The sequence below is a fragment of the Odontesthes bonariensis genome, chromosome 8 (assembly GCF_027942865.1).
Source record: "Odontesthes bonariensis isolate fOdoBon6 chromosome 8, fOdoBon6.hap1, whole genome shotgun sequence".
In the NCBI taxonomy this organism is placed as follows: domain Eukaryota; kingdom Metazoa; phylum Chordata; class Actinopteri; order Atheriniformes; family Atherinopsidae; genus Odontesthes; species Odontesthes bonariensis.
This window is the reverse complement of record NC_134513.1, coordinates 544320-566948: the sequence shown is the minus strand read 5'-3', so window position 1 is coordinate 566948 and position 22629 is coordinate 544320. Positions and strand designations below refer to the sequence as shown.

At 38.3% G+C, this 22629-nt stretch overlaps 2 protein-coding genes across 3 annotated transcripts in view; one reads left to right on the top strand and one right to left on the bottom strand.

Moving 5' to 3' along the window:
• The window catches only part of syn3 (synapsin III), a 166998-nt gene that overhangs the window by 70792 nt on the left and 73577 nt on the right, over positions 1–22629 (top strand). The window lies entirely within an intron of this gene.
• LOC142385090 (metalloproteinase inhibitor 3) overlaps positions 1–22629 on the bottom strand; it is a 60621-nt gene that overhangs the window by 13398 nt on the left and 24594 nt on the right. The window contains exon 2 of the mRNA XM_075471262.1: positions 1253–1335. Coding sequence (XP_075327377.1) covers positions 1253–1335 — 83 coding nt within the window. The remainder of the gene's footprint in view (positions 1–1252; positions 1336–22629) is intronic.

The window sequence follows — 22629 nt, the reverse complement described above, 5'->3', positions numbered from 1 at the left end:
CTGCTCAGAGTAACTGCTGCTCAGAGTATCTGCTGCTCAGAGTAACTGCAGCTCAGAGTAATCTGCTGCTCAGAGTAACTGCTGCTCAGAGTAACTGCAGCTCAGAGTAACTGCAGCTCAGAGTAATCTGTTCTGGGGAACAGGAAGTCCCTGTTTACAGAAGCAGCTCCCAGAAAGAAAGCAGAACGAACTGTTACTTCAGCCACAGAAAGCCAGAGGAATTCGTCTCTGTGGATTTGTTGAAATGTCCTTTTTTTTAAGGTGAAGCCTCTGTTTCACTGATCTGGACTCTGGAGGTCCGAAGGTGGGATGTGATCCCTGAGAATAAAGCTGCGCGGCCACTTAGAGCTGAAACAGCGCGGCTGTGCAGATGTGCTGCAGGATTCAGATTAAATGTTTCAAACGTTTAAATGATGCTGTAATAATAATAATAATCCATTTTATTTATAAAGCATTTTACACTGTGAGAGAAGTAATCGTGCAGCCTGGCTGCTGTCTGAGCAGCAGCATCTGTCAGAGTAAAGCAGCAGCTGGAAACATCTGCCCAGCTTTACAGAGTAAAGCAGCAGCTGGAAACATCTGCAGCTGCAGCATGTTGTTGCAGGTGTTCAGCTTCATGTGGAAGAAGCAGAAACCTGCCGGCAGCCCTGTTAACCTCGTAGCACCCGCAGTAGCAGATATGCAGCAAGCTTTTTATTTATTTACATTATATTTTGATTTACATTATTTATTTACATTATATTTTTATTTACATTATTTATTTATGTTATATTTTTATTTATATTTTTATTTACATTATTTATTTGATTTTTTAAATTGACATACATTATTTACATTCATGTGTAATATTTTTTACATTACATTTTATGTGCTTGGCTCAGTGAATCACACTCTGCTCTGCGGTGCTCTGTTCCAGTTGGTTCTGCTCTCGTTTGGTGTGCTCTGCTTTGTCCACCTTTCACAGCGCTAATGGGAGCTCAGCTCTCCAAATTGTATGATTACAAAATTAATCAGGAAAGCCCACAGCTGCAAATATGCAACATTGCCTAAAATGATCAAACATATTGGTTTATTCCCACCCAAAAAGATGCAAGAAGAGCCTAAATGATTTTTTTCAATGATTATTCAGATGCTTGGGTGCTACAAGGATAATCAGGAGTTATTCAGCTCCGTTCTGGAGGTTTTAAAGCACGTAGAACCAGCAGAACTCAGAGCTCTGAAGGCTTCCTGATCAGGAAGCTGAAGCTCTCACCTTCATCTGCTTGACGGTGTAGCGCATGGTCCCAAACGGCCCGTCTTTCAGCAGCTTCTTGCCCACCACTTTAGCTCGGATCACTGCGGAGAGAGAGACGCCCACGTTAGTTTGAGCCTTGCTGTCCAATCCATCCCATAATGCCACACCTCAGCCAGCAGGAGGGCTGGCACCGCAGATAATCCGCTTATCCCATTTTCTGCTTTGCTGCATTATTTGCCCAGCGGGGCCGACGGGGGAAACAAAGAGACGCTGGAGAGTGATGCAGAAATCAGGGTGTAACAGAGGCAGAAACCTTTCTGTGTTGGTCAGACTGGATGCTTTCAGACCAAAGGATGGAGCCAGATTGTGCAGCTTGAGTATTCAGAGCCAAACAAGATAAAACAGGATGAACTCCCAGCTAACGCGGTAAAACGTGCTTATTCTGCTCACACAGGCCTCCGCCTGAGATGGCAAACAGATTACATGTGTGAGCGGGAGGTGGAAACTCTTTCTCTGATCTCAGAGTCGGAGCTTCCTGTGAAACGCCGGCAGAATCTGGGCTGATGTGGGTCCTGCATCAGCCTCTGATGTTCACCTGCTGCCCAAACAGCCGCAGACACAACCAACACTGCACATGTTTGTTATCTCCCCCCACTGGAATTTCCTTCCCACATTCTGTGGGAGGGTCGCATTCCAGGGAAAAAGAAAAGCAGACTCCCGTTATTTTTGGCTGGAGACGGAAACGAGGCATTTAGCATCTTCTGTCGGTCGTGTCCACCATCTGAACCGGGAGTTTATTTAAATAACCCAAACTAAACTCATCTTTAGCCTGTAGCAACAGATTAAAGCTCACGTCAACATGCAGGAAATTCTTTCTGGGCTTTGTTTGGTATATTTGAGGAATGTTTCGGATTGTTTTTCTAGTTTTAAACTTGTCAAATGATTCAAGATTTCAAGATTCAAAGTTTTATTTGTCACATGCATAGTTATACACGGTACAACATGCAGTGAAATGACCTTTGACCACCGTCCACAAAATACAAACTATAACTATAAAATATGAACTAGGTAGCAAAGTAACATTAATAGAAAGTTAAAGTAAAATTAAATATTCCTAAATTAGAATAGTAGAATTCTAAAAATACAAAATAAGATTAAAAATATATACATATAGAATAAATAAAGTACAAAATAAAGTAAATATATGTATGTGCACAAGTTAAAGTCCGAGATATGCACACCGTGTGTGCAAAACCGCAGATTTGTGCATGTGTGGGAGTGAGGTGTGAGCGAGAGAATGTGCAAAAAATGTCACAAACACGTCGACAGTTTAGGATTGGGTACATTTGTTCTAAAAACAAGCATTTTATTTATTTAGATGTAGCATAGATGCTACAGTGTTTCCACCTGTTGACTCTCACTGACCCCCCCGCCCTCTGCTTTATGACCGTCCTCCATAAGTAACCAACTCTTTAATATCATCCAAAAGCACCGTTACACAATATAGTTCTCGGTTAAAAACTTAAAGATAACTTCTGCCAACTGAATTAGAGCAGAACCTGCACACCATTACTCAGGAATCTGCAGATAGAAGAGGATACTTTTGCCTCAATTAGTTCAAACTTTGTATTATTTTCCATTTTCTACCCAAAAACCTAGTTTCGTACTCTGGCCTGACCTGAAAACTAAGCCTCAGGAGAAACAAATGTTCATGTTGGAAGAAGCACAGGTCAGACGATCCGACTAAAGTCCATCCAACTGGGACTCTTCTTGTTGGCCAGCAGCCACTAACTGGCCAGTGATGGTGCCACCACCCGGGGGAATGTGTGAAAAGCCTCGGCCTCGCAGTAACCCCCGACCTACTCTGCTTTTAGCTGTTATTTACATCCAACCGAAGCAAAAAGTCCACATTTAAAGTGTTGATGTAACCCGGTTTCATGTGATCCTACATGTCCCCGGTTCAGCTGGAATTCATGGACATATTGAACATATTATTTCTTTATTTTAGGTCTCATTCTACCTTAAGGCAAGGCAAGGCAATTTTATTTGCAGAGCACAATTCGTACACAAGGCAATTCAAAGTGCTTCACAGCTACATAAAATCACAAGAAGGCAATAAAATCATTAAAAAGAAATAAAAAATAAAAAAAATATATAAAAAAATAAAAAATAATAATAATAATAGAAATAAAAAAAAAATTAAAAACCCATTTAAAATAATAATTAATTAATTAATTTAAAAGTGAAGAGTGCAGATAAAATACTTTCAGGTGTCATATGCACAGCTAAATAGAACTGTTTTCAGCCTGGATTTAAACATTGTCAATGTTTTTCTGCCACCTTTGAGTCTCATACTTAGCCTGAAACTATTTAGCTTTATTTTTTTTACCCCAATTTAATAAGCTAATGTGGCAACAGCTAATGTTGCTACCAATAAACACCCATTTGAACTATATACCCTTATTACAACAAGCTTTTTAGATGTCTCAAAGCGTTGTTGGTTTTGTTTTTCACTTGTAAAACGTAAGCTAGCAAACTAGGCTAATCAAAAAATGGTGGCTAGCTAACGTAAACGTCTGATTCCCTGAAGTTTTTCAACATCTGCTGAATCATTTTTGCTGATAACAACTTAAGAACAGTATTGGAGCACCCTGGTAACACAAATGTGTTCTTTTCTTCAAGCTAAAGACCAACAGTGGGATCAGAGGAAGCAGTTAATAACAAAGAGGCTAATTTACAGCCGCTTACTGTAGAATTACAGGCCAGTGCACACAGATTTACTCTGTGCAGAGGACCTGACACACATTTTAAAGAGTGGGTAACCGGGGTCTGAGGTAAAGTGGATCCATTTTTCACCCTGCATCTCTTGCCTGGAGCAGGGGATTACACACACTGGAAAAAATCTAAATCTTACCAAGTATATTTGTCTCATTGAGTATCTCATTACACTTAATATAAGACACAACTGCCTAACAAGCAGCATTTCAGCCAGATATAGGGACTTGTTTTAATACAATACATCTGGAATATCTTGTTCAATGAAAAAGTCTTGAAAACAAATAGTTTTGAGTCGGATTTCATATGAAACAAGCTTTTTTTTTTTACATTTAAAGAGGTTTTTAAGCTAATTTCAAGATCACTTTTAACTCAAAAGTCCTAAATATCACATTTTATTTCAAGAAATCTTGACAAGCCGATTTTCACTAGTTCCATTGGCAGATTTTTTTGCTTATTTCAAGCAAAAACGTCTTTTATTTGTTGTTTTTTTTAACTTATTTTTGGAGGGGCATTTTTTCCAGTGCAAGCTTCAATGCAAACGCTAAATCTTGTAAGTTAGCGAAACATTTATTTTATTTTCAACTCCAGGCGTTACAAAAATGGGGTTGAAAAAGCAAAGCGTGCGGTGGGCCACTGTGAGTCGAGTAAACAGAGAGTTGTGTGAGGAAGAGGAATTCTCAGTACGACAAGCTAACACGCTCAAAAATAAACACTGAAACTGAAACCCTGCCGGAGAACTTCACGTCAGCTGGAAAGCTCAGAGGCACAAAGTGTGTAACAGGCAGGGTTTAACCGGCATTTGAATATTCAACTTATGTACAATATTTACATTTCTTCAAAAATCCCAAACAGCCAATGAAAAGAGAAATTAACCCAATAAATGTAAATATGAATAAATAAAAAGCCCCCTCTTGAAGTCTCCAAGTACGAGCTAATCATTGGTTGAATGTGAAAGAACGCCGCGTTGTGGCGCTTCTGCAGAGGTAAACAGTACATTTGATGCACTGAATCATTGGACCTTTGCATTGGTTGTTCAGACACAGAACAGCCACCCAAACCTGCTGCCAGCAGCCTGCAGGACAGCCGGCCTCACCACATCACAGAACAATATAAAGAAAAGCACAAAAAGCTCCAATCCTCAAAGCCCGCTGATGGTTTACAATCTGTGATCTGTTCAGAGAATATAAAGCCAGCAGAGCTCTGAGATCCAAGGACTCAGGTCAGCTGGTCCAGTCCAGAGTCCAGACTAAACATGGAGAAGCAGCATTTAGCTGTTATGCTGCAAACAAGTGGAACAAACTGCCAGTGGAGATTAAACTTTCACCAAATGGAGACATTTTTAAATCCAGGTTAAAAACATTTCTGTTCTCATGTGTCTATGCATGAAATATCTTTGAACTTATCTGGACTGTTGCTGGTTTTTAAATTCATTTAAATGATTTTATTTGTTTCTCTTTATATTCTTTTATGTATTTTAATGCTTCTTCCACTCCCTGCTGCAATGCTTTTATTTTATGTAAAGCACTTTGAACTGTTTGTACATGAAATGTGCTATATAAATAAATTAGATTTGATTTGATAACCACCTGAGGGTCTGCTGTCAGACATCCTGGGACATCCTCAGAGATCTGGCAGTTATACTTCAGTCTGTCACACTTATTTTGGGTCTGTGGATGGTACCTGCTGTTTATCTTCCCCTCCCTCATCCTCCAGCCTTTTCCCCTTCTGTTAGCATCTGTAGGCAGTAGGGGTGGGCGAAAAAAATCCATTCATGTACATATCGCGATTTCTTTTTATGGGATGATTCTAAAAATCGATTTTTCTCCCCTGAATCGATTATATTTGGTCATATCCGTGTCCAGAAAAACTTCATCAATTCATCACATTAAGTTATGTTAAAACTAGCGCACATTTGTGCTGTGTGGACATTCAATTCATTTTGTAACTGTAAACTTTTAAAAAATGCCTCTTTTTGTCTCAGTTGAAATAAATGTCAGCAGCTGGACTGACTGATCAAATCAAATTAAATTTATTTACATAGCACATTTCATGTACAAACAATTCAAAGTGCTTTACATAAAATAAAAGCATTGCAGCAGGGAGTGGAAGAAGCATTAAAATACATAAAAGAATATAAAAAGAAACAAATAAAATAATTTAAATGAATTTAAAAACCAGCAACAGTCCAGATAAGTTAAAAGATATCGTGCAGATTTCATGCATAGACACATGAGAACAGAAATGTTTTTAACCTGGATTTAAAAATGTCTCCATTTGGTGAAAGTTTAATCTCCACTGGCAGTTTGTTCCACTTGTTTGCAGCATAACAGCTAAATGCTGCTTCTCCATGTTTAGTCTGGACTCTGGACTGGACCAGCTGACCTGAGTCCTTGGATCTCAGAGCTCTGCTGGCTTTATATTCTCTGAACATATCACAGATTGTAAACCATCAGCAGGCTTTTAAAATCTATTCTGTGACTGACTGGAAGCCAGAGTAAAGATTTTAAAGCTGCTGTGATGTGTTCAGATCTCTTAGTCCGGGTTAAAACTCGGGATGTGATGTGCGTCGTTTATGGGAACGACATTCATTCTTGAAGTGTACGATTCAACTTGTTTGTTTTATAAGGAGGAAGAAAATTGCAATTACTGATTTATATCGAACCGCAATTATCAAGAGTCGTGATTCAATCGAATCGGCACCAAAGCATATGGTCCCACCCCTGGTTGGCAGACGGGTAGCTGGTTGGTCCTTGGCTGAAAGGGTGAGGAAGGTTTATGGGTCATTGGCCTCCGGTTTGAAACAGCGAACACCAGAGCGGCTGTGAGCTCAGAGAAAGAGGGAGTGGGCTGGAGATTTGATAGGCCTGACTCAGGGCATGGACATCCCAAGCTCGTGTGGAATCCAGACCCTCTGACGTCTCCTCGTATTTTAACTCGCTTTTGGGAAAACTGCGGTGATCAGACCCAATGTTACATAATGCGTGTAGTAAAGGGAGTCCAGGCTTCAGTTATCCTCCTCCACCTGTTGCCCTGCTGATCAGGAGGCGGGATTAGGGATTAGCCATTTAACTACATAACTACATATACCACATAACTCATGAACGGGAGGGGTGTGTGCTGGTACCAGGAGAAAGCATCCCGGTGTGCTGCGCCTGTTTACCAGAGCGTTTCCGTGCACATGTCGCTCTGAAGCTCAGCCGCTGACCCGGTTCATGGTGCTCCCGTCACCCCCTGCACTTGGAAATAAGCGTCATTACAGAGCTGTATTATATTTCAGTGGTGAGAGCTTGCTGCCGGGCCTCTAATCCCTCTCTGGGACGGATTTCAGAAACAAGTGCAGCTCATTTCCTGCGTTTAAACCAGCAGCCGAGCCGTTGCCCTGTGGTCAGACCGGAGGTTAAAAAGCCAAAGTTATATTTCTGTCACTTAGTGTCAAGGGAAAAGAGAGCAGATTCAAATAAACAAATTTATAACATCAGTTACCATCATTTAACATCAGTTACCATCAGTTATCATCAGTTACCATCAGTTATCATCAGTTACCATCAGTTATCATCAGTTACCATCAGTTACCATCATTTAACATCAGTTACCATCAGTTATCATCAGTTACCATCAGTTATCATCAGCTACCATCAGTTACCATCAGTTACCATCAGTTACCATCATTTAACATCAGTTACCATCAGTTACCATCAGTTACCATCATTTATCATCAGTTACCATCAGTTACCATCATTTACCATCAGTTACCATCATTTATCATCAGTTACCATCAGTTACCATCAGTTACCATCAGCTACCATCAGTTACCATCATTTACCATAATTTATCATCAGTTACCATCAGTTACCATCAGTTATCATCAGTTACCATCATTTACCATCAGTTACCATCAGTTACCATCAGTTACCATCAGTTACCATCAGTTACCATCAGTTACCATCAGTTACCATCATTTACCATAATTTATCATCAGTTACCATCAGTTATCATCAGTTACCATCATTTACCATCAGTTACCATCAGTTACCATCAGTTATCATCAGTTACCATCATTTACCATCAGTTACCATCAGTTACCATCAGTTACCATCAGTTACCATCAGTTACCATCAGTTACCATCATTTACCATAATTTATCATCAGTTACCATCAGTTATCATCAGTTACCATCAGTTACCATCAGTTATCATCAGTTACCATCATTTACCATCAGTTACCATCAGTTACCATCAGTTATCATCAGTTACCATCATTTACCATCAGTTACCATCAGTTACCATCAGTTACCATCAGTTACCATCAGTTACCATCAGTTACCATCATTTACCATAATTTATCATCAGTTACCATCAGTTATCATCAGTTACCATCATTTACCATCAGTTACCATCAGTTACCATCATTTACCATAATTTATCATCAGTTACCATCAGTTATCATCAGTTACCATCATTTATCATCAGTTACCATCAGTTATCATCAGTTACCATCATTTACCATCAGTTACCATCATTTTTCATCAGTTACCATCAGTTATCATCAGTTACCATCATTTACCATCAGTTACCATCAGTTACCATCAGTTACCATCAGCTACCATCAGTTACCATCATTCACCATCAGTTACCATCATTTACCATCAGTTACCATCATTTACCATCAGCTATCATCATTTACCATCAGCTACCATCAGTTACCATCAGCTACCATCAGTTACCATCAGCTACCATCAGTTACCATCAGTTACCATCAGTTACCATCATTTAACATCAGTTACCATCAGTTACCATCAGTTACCATCATTTATCATCAGTTACCATCAGTTACCATCATTTACCATCAGTTACCATCATTTATCATCAGTTACCATCAGTTACCATCAGTTACCATCAGCTACCATCAGCTACCATCATTTACCATAATTTATCATCAGTTACCATCAGTTACCATCAGTTACCATCAGTTACCATCATTTACCATAATTTATCATCAGTTACCATCAGTTATCATCAGTTACCATCATTTACCATCAGTTACCATCAGTTACCATCATTTACCATAATTTATCATCAGTTACCATCAGTTATCATCAGTTACCATCATTTATCATCAGTTACCATCAGTTATCATCAGTTACCATCATTTACCATCAGTTACCATCATTTTTCATCAGTTACCATCAGTTATCATCAGTTACCATCATTTACCATCAGTTACCATCAGTTACCATCAGTTACCATCAGCTACCATCAGTTACCATCATTCACCATCAGTTACCATCATTTACCATCAGTTACCATCATTTACCATCAGCTATCATCATTTACCATCAGCTACCATCAGTTACCATCAGCTACCATCAGTTACCATCAGCTACCATCAGTTACCATCAGTTACCATCAGTTACCATCAGTTATCATCAGCTACCATCAGTTACCATCAGTTACCATCAGTTACCATCAGTTATCATCAGTTACCATCAGTTACCATCAGCTACCATCAGTTACCATCATTTACCATAATTTATCATCAGTTACCATCAGTTACCATCAGTTATCATCAGTTACCATCATTTACCATCAGTTACCATCAGTTACCATCATTTACCATAATTTATCATCAGTTACCATCAGTTATCATCAGTTACCATCATTTACCATCAGTTACCATCAGTTACCATCATTTACCATAATTTATCATCAGTTACCATCAGTTATCATCAGTTACCATCATTTATCATCAGTTACCATCAGTTATCATCAGTTACCATCATTTACCATCAGTTACCATCATTTTTCATCAGTTACCATCAGTTATCATCAGTTACCATCATTTATCATCAGTTACCATCAGTTACCATCAGTTATCATCAGCTACCATCAGTTGCCATCAGTTATCATCAGTTACCATCATTTATCATCAGTTACCATCAGTTACCATCATTTACCATCAGTTACCATCAGTTACCATCAGTTACCATCAGCTACCATCAGTTACCATCATTCACCATCAGTTACCATCATTTACCATCAGTTACCATCATTTACCATCAGCTATCATCATTTACCATCAGCTACCATCAGTTACCATCAGCTACCATCAGTTACCATCAGCTACCATCAGTTACCATCAGCTACCATCAGTTATCATCAGCTACCATCAGTTATCATCAGCTACCATCAGTTACCATCAGCTATCATCATTTACCATCAGCTACCATCAGCTATCATCATTTACCATCAGCTACCATCAGTTACCATCAGCTTCCATCAGTTACCATCAGCTACCATCAGTTACCATCAGCTATCATCATTTACCATCAGCTACCATCAGTTACCATCAGCTTCCATCAGTTACCATCAGCTATCATCATTTACCATCAGCTACCATCATTTACCATAATTTATCATCAGCTACCATCAGTTACCATCAGCTTCCATAAGTTACCATCATTTAACATATGTTACCATCAGTTACCATCAGCTACCATCAGTTATCATCAGTTACCATCATTTACCATCATTTACCATCAGCTACCATCAGTTATCATCAGTCACCATCGGTTACCATCAGCTTCCATAAGTTACCATCATTTAACATATGTTACCATCAGTTACCATCAGCTACCATCAGTTACCATCAGCTATCATCATTTACCATCAGCTACCATCATTTACCATAATTTATCATCAGCTACCATCAGTTATCATCAGTTACCATCAGCTTCCATAAGTTACCATCATTTAACATATGTTACCATCAGTTACCATCAGCTACCATCAGTTATCATCAGTTACCATCATTTACCATCATTTACCATCAGCTACCATCAGTTATCATCAGTCACCATCGGTTACCATCAGCTTCCATAAGTTACCATCATTTAACATATGTTACCATCAGTTACCATCAGCTACCATCAGTTACCATCAGCTTCCATAAGTTACCATCATTTAACATATGTTACCATCAGTTACCATCAGCTACCATCAGTTATCATCAGTTACCATCATTTACCATCATTTACCATCAGCTACCATCAGTTATCATCAGTCACCATCGGTTACCATCAGCTTCCATAAGTTACCATCATTTAACATATGTTACCATCAGTTACCATCAGTTACCATCAGCTACCATCAGTTACCATCAGTTACCATCAGTTATCATCAGCTACCATCAGCTTCCATAAGTTACCATCATTTAACATATGTTACCATCAGTTACCATCAGTTACCATCAGCTACCATCAGTTATCATCATTTACCATCAGCTACCATCAGCTACCATCAGCTACCATCAGTTACCATCAGTTACCATCAGTTATCATCAGCTACCATCAGCTTCCATCAGTTATCATCATTTACCATCAGTTACCATCAGTTACCATCAGCTACCATCAGTTACCATCAGTTACCATCAGTTACCATCAGTTACCATCAGCTACCATCAGTTACCATCATTTATCATCAGTTACCATCAGTTACCATCAGTTACCATCAGTTACCATCATTTACCATCAGTTACCATCATTTACCATCAGTTACCATCATTCACCATCAGTTACCATCAGCTACCATCAGTTACCATCAGTTACCATCATTTACCATCAGTTACCATCATTCACCATCAGTTACCATCAGTTACCATCAGCTACCATCAGTTACCATCATTCACCATCAGTTACCATCAGCTACCATCAGTTACCATCAGCTACCATCAGTTACCATCATTTACCATCAGTTACCATCATTTACCATCAGTTACCATCAGTTATCATAAGTTACCATCAGTTACCATCAGTTACCATCATTCACCATCAGTTACCATCATTCACCATCAGTTACCATCAGTTACCATCATTTACCATCAGTTACCATCATTCACCATCAGTTACCATCAGTTACCATCAGCTACCATCAGTTACCATCATTCACCATCAGTTACCATCAGCTACCATCAGTTACCATCATTTACCATCAGTTACCATCATTTACCATCAGTTACCATCAGTTATCATAAGTTACCATCAGTTACCATCAGTTACCATCATTTACCATCAATTACCATCAGTTATCATAAGTTACCATCAGTTACCATCAGTTACCATCAGCTATCATCATTTACCATCAGCTACCATCAGTTATCATCAGTCACCATCAGTTATCATCAGTCACCATCATTTACCATCAGCTACCATCAGTTACCATCAGCTATCATCATTTACCATCAGCTACCATCAGTTATCATCAGTTACCATCAGCTTCCATAAGTTACCATCATTTAACATATGTTACCATCAGTTACCATCAGTTACCATCAGCTACCATCAGTTACCATCAGCTTCCATAAGTTACCATCATTTAACATATGTTACCATCAGTTACCATCAGCTACCATCAGTTATCATCAGTTACCATCATTTACCATCAGTTACCATCAGTTACCATCAGCTACCATCAGTTACCATCAGCTACCATCAGTTACCATCAGCTTCCATAAGTTACCATCATTTAACATATGTTACCATCAGTTACCATCAGCTACCATCAGTTATCATCAGTTACCATCATTTACCATCAGTTACCATCAGTTACCATCAGCTACCATCAGTTATCATCAGTTATCATCATTTATCATCATTTACCATCAGTTACCATCAGTTACCATCAGCTACCATCAGTTATCATCAGTTACCATCAGCTATCATCAGCTACCATCAGTTATCATCAGTCACCATCGGTTACCATCAGCTTCCATAAGTTACCATCATTTAACATATGTTACCATCAGCTACCATCAGCTACCATCAGCTACCATCAGCTACCATCAGTTACCATCAAATACCATCAGCTTCCATAAGTTACCATCATTTAACATATGTTACCATCAGTTACCATCAGTTACCATCAGCTACCATCAGTTATCATCATTTATCATCATTTACCATCAGTTACCATCAGCTACCATCAGTTACCATCATTTACCATCAGTTATCATCATTTACCATCAGTTATCATCAGCTACCATCAGTTACCATCATTTATCATCAGCTTCCATAAGTTACCATCATTTAACATATGTTACCATCAGTTACCATCAGTTACCATCAGCTACCATCAGTTATCATCATTTATCATCATTTACCATCAGTTACCATCAGCTACCATCAGTTACCATCATTTACCATCAGTTATCATCATTTACCATCAGTTACCATCAGCTACCATCAGTTACCATCATTTATCATCAGCTACCATCAGTTACCATCATTTATCATCAGCTACCTTCAGCTTCCATAAGTTACCATCATTTAACATATGTTACCATCATTTACCATCAGTTACCATCAGTTACCATCATTTATCATCAGCTACCTTCAGCTTCCATAAGTTACCATCATTTAACATATGTTACCATCATTTACCATCAGTTACCATCAGTTACCATCAGTTATCATCAGCTACCATCAGCTTCCATAAGTTACCATCATTTAACATATGTTACCATCAGTTACCATCAGCTACCATCAGTTACCATCAGTTATCATCAGTTATCATCATTTATCATCAGTTACCATCAGCTACCATCATTTACCATCAGTTATCATCAGCTACCATCAGCTACCATCATTTATCATCAGTTATCATCAGTTATCATCATTTATCATCAGTTACCATCAGCTACCATCATTTATCATCAGTTACCATCAGCTACCATCATTTATCATCAGTTACCATCAGCTACCATCAGTTACCATCAGCTACCATCAGCTACCATCAGTTATCATCAGTTATCATCAGTTACCATCAGCTACCATCATTTATCATCAGTTATCATCAGTTATCATCAGTTACCATCAGCTACCATCATTTATCATCAGTTACCATCAGCTACCATCAGTTAACATCAGTTATCATCAGTTACCATCAGCTACCATCATTTATCATCAGTTACCATCAGCTACCATCAGTTACCATCAGCTACCATCAGCTACCATCAGTTATCATCAGTTATCATCAGTTACCATCAGCTACCATCATTTATCATCAGTTATCATCAGTTATCATCAGTTACCATCAGCTACCATCATTTATCATCAGTTACCATCAGCTACCATCAGTTAACATCAGTTATCATCAGTTACCATCAGCTACCATCATTTATCATCAGTTATCATCAGTTACCATCAGCTACCATCATTTATCATCAGTTATCATCAGTTACCATCAGTTACCATCAGCTACCATCATTTATCATCAGTTATCATCATTTATCATCAGCTACCATCAGTTACCATCAGCTACCATCATTTATCATCAGTTACCATCAGTTACCATCAGCTACCATCAGTTACCATCAGCTACCATCATTTATCATCAGTTATCATCAGTTACCATCAGCTACCATCAGCTACCATCATTTATCATCAGTTATCATCATTTATCATCAGCTACCATCAGTTACCATCAGCTACCATCATTTATCATCATTTATCATCAGTTACCATCAGCTACCATCAGCTACCATCAGTTATCATCATTTATCATCAGTTACCATCAGCTACCATCAGCTACCATCAGTTATCATCAGTTATCATCATTTATCATCAGTTACCATCAGTTATCATCAGCTACCATCAGCTACCATCAGCTACCATCATTTATCATCATTTACCATCAGCTACCATCAGTTACCATCAGTTACCATCAGTTACCATCATTTATCATCATTTATCATCAGCTACCATCAGTTACCATCAGTTATCATCAGCTACCATCAGTTACCATCATTTATCATCAGCTACCATCAGTTACCATCATTGATCATCAGTTACCATCAGCTACCATCAGCTACCATCAGTTATCATCAGTTATCATCATTTATCATCAGTTACCATCAGCTACCATCAGTTACCATCATTTATCATCATTTACCATCAGTTACCATCAGCTACCATCAGTTACCATCAGCTACCATCATTTATCATCATTTACCATCAGTTACCATCAGCTACCATCAGTTACCATCATTTATCATCATTTACCATCAGTTACCATCAGCTACCATCAGTTACCATCAGTTACCATCAGTTACCATCAGCTACCATCAGTTATCATCAGTTACCATCAGTTACCATCATTTATCATCATTTACCATCAGTTACCATCAGCTACCATCAGTTATCATCAGTTACCATCAGTTACCATCAGTTACCATCATTTACCATCAGTTACCATCAGCTACCATCAGTTACCATCAGCTACCATCAGTTATCATCAGCTACCATCAGTTACCATCAGCTTCCATAAGTTACCATCATTTAACATCATTTATCATCATTTACCATCATTTATCATCATTTACCATCAGTTACCATCAGCTACCATCAGTTACCATCAGTTACCATCAGTTACCATCAGCTACCATCATTTACCATCAGTTACCATCAGTTACCATCAGTTACCATCAGCTACCATCAGTTATCATCAGCTACCATCAGTTACCATCAGCTACCATCAGTTATCATAAGTTACCATCATTTACCATCAGTTACCATCAGTTACCATCAGCTACCATCAGTTATCATCAGTTATCATCATTTATCATCATTTACCATCAGTTACCATCAGTTACCATCAGTTACCATCAGCTACCATCAGTTATCATCAGTTACCATCAGCTATCATCAGCTACCATCAGTTATCATCAGTCACCATCGGTTACCATCAGCTTCCATAAGTTACCATCATTTAACATATGTTACCATCAGCTACCATCAGCTACCATCAGCTACCATCAGCTACCATCAGTTACCATCAGCTACCATCAGCTTCCATAAGTTACCATCATTTAACATATGTTACCATCAGCTACCATCAGCTACCATCAGCTACCATCAGTTACCATCAGTTACCATCAGCTACCATCAGTTATCATCATTTATCATCATTTACCATCAGTTACCATCAGCTACCATCAGTTACCATCATTTACCATCAGTTATCATCATTTACCATCAGTTATCATCAGCTACCATCAGTTACCATCATTTATCATCAGCTTCCATAAGTTACCATCATTTAACATATGTTACCATCAGTTACCATCAGCTACCATCAGTTACCATCATTTACCATCAGTTATCATCATTTACCATCAGTTATCATCAGCTACCATCAGTTACCATCATTTATCATCAGCTACCATCAGCTTCCATAAGTTACCATCATTTAACATATGTTACCATCAGTTACCATCAGCTACCATCAGCTACCATCAGTTACCATCAGTTACCATCAGCTACCATCAGTTACCATCATTTACCATCAGTTATCATCATTTACCATCAGTTATCATCAGCTACCATCAGTTACCATCATTTATCATCATTTATCATCATTTACCATCAGTTACCATCAGCTACCATCAGTTACCATCAGTTACCATCATTTACCATCATTTACCATCAGTTATCATCATTTACCATCAGTTATCATCAGCTACCATCAGTTACCATCATTTATCATCATTTATCATCATTTACCATCAGCTACCATCAGCTATCATCATTTACCATCAGTTATCATCAGCTACCATCAGTTACCATCATTTATCATCAGTTACCATCAGCTACCATCAGCTACCATCAGTTACCATCAGTTACCATCAGTTATCATCAGCTACCATCAGCTACCATCAGTTATCATCAGCTACCATCAGTTACCATCATTTATCATCAGTTATCATCAGTTATCATCATTTATCATCAGTTACCATCAGCTACCATCATTTATCATCAGTTACCATCAGCTACCATCAGCTACCATCAGTTATCATCAGTTATCATCAGTTACCATCAGCTACCATCATTTATCATCAGTTATCATCAGTTACCATCAGCTACCATCATTTATCATCAGTTACCATCAGCTACCATCAGCTACCATCAGTTAACATCAGTTATCATCAGTTACCATCAGCTACCATCATTTATCATCAGTTATCATCAGTTACCATCAGCTACCATCATTTATCATCAGTTATCATCAGTTACCATCAGCTACCATCATTTATCATCAGTTACCATCAGCTACCATCAGCTACCATCAGTTAACATCAGTTATCATCAGTTACCATCAGCTACCATCATTTATCATCAGTTACCATCAGCTACCATCAGCTACCATCAGTTATCATCAGTTATCATCAGTTACCATCAGTTACCATCAGCTACCATCATTTATCATCAGTTACCATCATTTATCATCAGTTACCATCAGCTACCATCAGCTACCATCAGTTATCATCATTTATCATCAGTTACCATCAGCTACCATCAGCTACCATCAGTTATCATCAGTTATCATCATTTATCATCAGTTACCATCAGCTACCATCAGCTACCATCAGCTACCATCATTTATCATCATTTACCATCAGTTACCATCAGCTACCATCAGTTACCATCAGTTACCATCAGTTACCATCATTTATCATCATTTATCATCAGCTACCATCAGTTACCATCAGTTATCATCAGCTACCATCAGTTACCATCATTTATCATCAGCTATCATCAGTTACCATCAGCTACCATCAGCTACCATCAGTTATCATCAGTTATCATCATTTATCATCAGTTACCATCAGCTACCATCAGTTACCATCATTTATCATCATTTACCATCAGTTACCATCAGCTACCATCAGTTACCATCAGCTACCATCATTTATCATCATTTACCATCAGTTACCATCAGCTACCATCAGTTACCATCATTTATCATCATTTACCATCAGTTACCATCAGCTACCATCAGTTACCATCAGTTACCATCAGTTACCATCAGCTACCATCAGTTATCATCAGTTACCATCAGTTACCATCATTTATCATCATTTACCATCAGTTACCATCAGCTACCATCAGTTATCATCAGTTACCATCAGTTACCATCAGTTACCATCATTTACCATCAGTTACCATCAGCTACCATCAGTTACCATCAGCTACCATCAGTTATCATCATTTACCATCAGTTACCATCAGCTACCATCAGTTACCATCAGTTACCATCAGTTACCATCAGCTACCATCAGTTATCATCAGTTACCATCAGCTACCATCAGTTATCATCAGTTACCATCAGTTACCATCAGTTATCATCAGTTACCATCAGTTACCATCATTTATCATCAGCTACCATCAGCTACCATCAGTTATCATCAGTTACCATCAGTTATCATCAGTTACCATCATTTATAATCAGCTACCATCAGCTACCATCAGTTATCATCATTTACCATCAGTTACCATCAGTTACCATCATTTATCATCAGCTACCATCAGCTACCATCAGTTATCATCATTTACCATCAGTTATCATCATTTATCATCAGCTACCATCAGCTACCATCAGTTATCATCATTTACCATCAGTTATCATCATTTACCATCAGTTACCATCAGCTACCATCAGTTATCATCAGTTACCATCAGTTACCATCATTTATCATCATTTACCATCATTTACCATCAGTTACCATCAGCTACCATCAGTTATCATCAGTTACCATCAGTTACCATCATTTATCATCATTTACCATCAGTTACCATCAGTTACCATCAGTTATCATCAGTTACCATCAGTTACCATCATTTATCATCATTTACCATCAGTTACCATCATTTACCATCAGTTACCATCAGCTACCATCAGTTATCATCAGTTACCATCAGTTACCATCATTTATCATCATTTACCATCAGTTACCATCAGTTATCATCATTTATCATCAGCGACCATCAGCTACCATCAGTTATCATCATTTACCATCAGTTATCATCATTTACCATCAGCTACCATCAGCTACCATCAGTTATCATCAGTTACCATTAGTTACCATCAGTTATCATCAGTTACCATCAGTTATCATCATTTACCATCATTTTTCATCAGCTACCATCAGCTACCATCAGTTACCATCAGCTACCATCAGTTATCATCATTTACCATCAGTTATCATCATTTACCATCAGTTACCATCAGCTACCATCAGTTATCATCAGTTACCATCAGTTACCATCATTTATCATCATTTACCATCAGTTATCATCATTTACCATCAGTTACCATCAGCTACCATCATTTATCATCATTTACCATCAGTTATCATCATTTACCATCAGTTACCATCAGTTACCATCAGTTACCATCAGCTACCATCAGTTAACATCAGCTACCATCAGTTATCATCATTTACCATCAGTTATCATCATTTACCATCAGTTACCATCAGTTATCATTAGTTACCATCATTTATCATCAGCTACCATCAGCTACCATCAGTTACCATCAGCTACCATCAGTTATCATCATTTACCATCAGTTATCATCATTTACCATCAGTTACCATCAGCTACCATCAGTTATCATCAGTTACCATCAGTTACCATCATTTATCATCATTTACCATCAGTTATCATCATTTACCATCAGTTACCATCAGCTACCATCATTTATCATCATTTACCATCAGTTACCATCATCTACCATCAGTTACCATCAGTTACCATCAGTTATCATCAGCTACCATCAGTTAGCATCAGTTACCATCAGCTACCATCAGTTACCATCAGTTACCATCATTTACCACCAGTTACCATCAGTTACCATCAGTTACCATCATTTATCATCATTTACCATCAGTTACCATCAGCTACCATCAGCTACCATCAGTTACCATCAGTTATCATCAGCTACCATCAGTTATCATCAGTTACTATCAGCTACCATCAGTTACCATCAGTTACCATCAGTTACCATCAGCTACCATCAGCTACCATCAGTTACCATCAGTTACCATCAGTTACCATCATTTACCATCAGTTACCATCAGTTACCATCAACTACCATCAGCTACCATCAGCTACCATAAGCTACCATCATTTACCATCAGTTACCATCAGTTACCATAAGCTACCATCATTTACCATCAGTTACCATCAGTTACCATCAACTACCATCAGCTACCATCAGCTACCATCAGTTACCATCATTTAACATCAGCTACCATCAGCTACCATCAGTTACCATCATTTATCATCAGCTACCATCAGTTACCATCATTTACCATCAGCTACCATCAGTTACCATCAGTTACCATCATTTACCATCAGCTACCATCAGTTAACATCAGTTACCATCAGTTACCATCATTTAACATCAGCTACCATCAGTTACCATCAGCTACCATCATTTACCATCAGCTACCATCAGTTACCATCAGTTACCATCAGCTACCATCAGTTACCATCAGTTACCATCATTTACCATCAGCTACCATCAGTTACCATCAGTTACCATCAGCTACCATCATTTAACATCAGCTACCATCAGTTACCATCAGCTACCATCAGTTACCATCATTTAACATCAGCTACCATCAGTTACCATCAGCTACCATCAGTTACCATCAGCTACCATCAGTTATCATCAGTTACCATCAGTTACCATCAGTTACCATCAGTTACCATCAGCTACCATCATTTACCATCAGCTATCATCAACTACCATCAGCTACCATCAGTTACCATCAGTTACCATCAGTTATCATCAGTTACCATCAACTACCATCAGCTACCATCAGTTACCATCAGTTATCATCATTTATCATCATTTATCATCAGTTACAATCAGCTACCATCAGTTACCATCAGTTACCATCATTTACCATCAGCTACCATCAGCTACCATCAGTTACCATCAGTTACCATCAGTTACCATCAGCTACCATCAGCTATCATCAGTTATCATCAACTACCATCAGTTACCATCAGTTACCATCAGCTACCATCATTTACCATCAGCTATCATCAGTTATCATCAACTACCATCAGTTACCATCAGTTACCATCAGCTACCATCAGTTACCATCAGTTACCATCAGCTTTCATCAGTTACCATCAACTACCATCAGTTACCATCAGTTAACATCAGCTACCATCAGTTACCATCATTTACCATCAGTTACCATCAGTTACCATCATTTAACATATGTTACCATCAGCTACCATCAACTACCATCAGTTACCATCATTTACCATCATTTAATATATGTTACCATCAGTTAAAATCAGTTACCATCATTTAACATATTTTACCATCAGCTATCATCAGTTATCATCAACTACCATCAGTTACCATCAGCTACCATCAGTTACCATCAGCTACCATCAGCTACCATCAGCTATCATCAGTTATCATCAGTTACCATCAGCTACCATCATTTACCATCAGCTATCATCAGTTACCATCAGTTACCATCAGTTAACATCAGCTACCATCAGTTACCATCAGTTACCATCAGTTACCATCATTTACCATCAGCTACCATCAGCTACCATCAGTTACCATCATTTATCATCAGTTACCATCAGCTACCATCAGTTACCATCATTTAACATCAGCTACCATCAGTTACCATCAGCTACCATCAGTTACCATCATTTAACATCAGCTACCATCAGCTACCATCAGTTACCATCATTTACCATCAGCTACCATCAGCTACCATCAGTTACCATCAGTTACCATCAGCTATCATCAGTTATCATCAACTACCATCAGTTACCATCAGTTACCATCAGCTACCATCAGTTATCATCAGCTACCATCAGCTACCAATAGCTATCATCAGTTACCATCAACTACCATCAGTTACCATCAGTTAACATCAGTTACCATCAGTTATCATCATTTATCATCATTTATCATCAACTACCATCAACTACCATCAGTTACCATCATTTACCATCACTTACCATCACTTACCATCATTTAACATATGTTACCATCAGTTAAAATCAGTTACCATCATTTAACATATGTTACCATCAGCTACCATCAGTTATCATCATTTATCATCAACTACCATCAACTACCATCAGTTACCATCAGTTACCATCATTTACCATCAGTTACCATCACTTACCATCATTTAACATATGTTACCATCAGCTACCATCAGTTATAATCATTTATCATCATTTACCATCAGCTACCATCAGTTATCATCATTTACCATCAGCTACCATCAGTTACCATCAGTTCACATCAGTTACCATCAGCTACTATCAGTTACCATCAGTTACCATCAGCTACCATCAGCTACAATCAGCTACCATCAGTTATAATCATTTATCATCATTTACCATCAGTTATCATCATTTACCATCAGCTACCATCAGTTACCATCAGTTACCATCAGTTACCATCAGTTACCATCAGTTACCATCAGCTACTATCAGTTATCATAAGTTACAATCAGCTACCATCAGTTACCATCAGTTACCATCAGCTACTATCAGTTACCATCAGCTACCATCAGTTACCATCATTTACCATCAGTTACCATCATTTAACATATGTTACCATCAGTTATCATCAGTTACCATCATTTACCATCAGTTATCATCAGTTACCATCATTTACCATCAGTTACCATCAGTTATCATAAGTTACCATCAGCTACCATCAGTTACCATCAGTTAACATCAGTTACCATCAGTTACCATCAGTTATCATAAGTTACCATCAGCTACCATC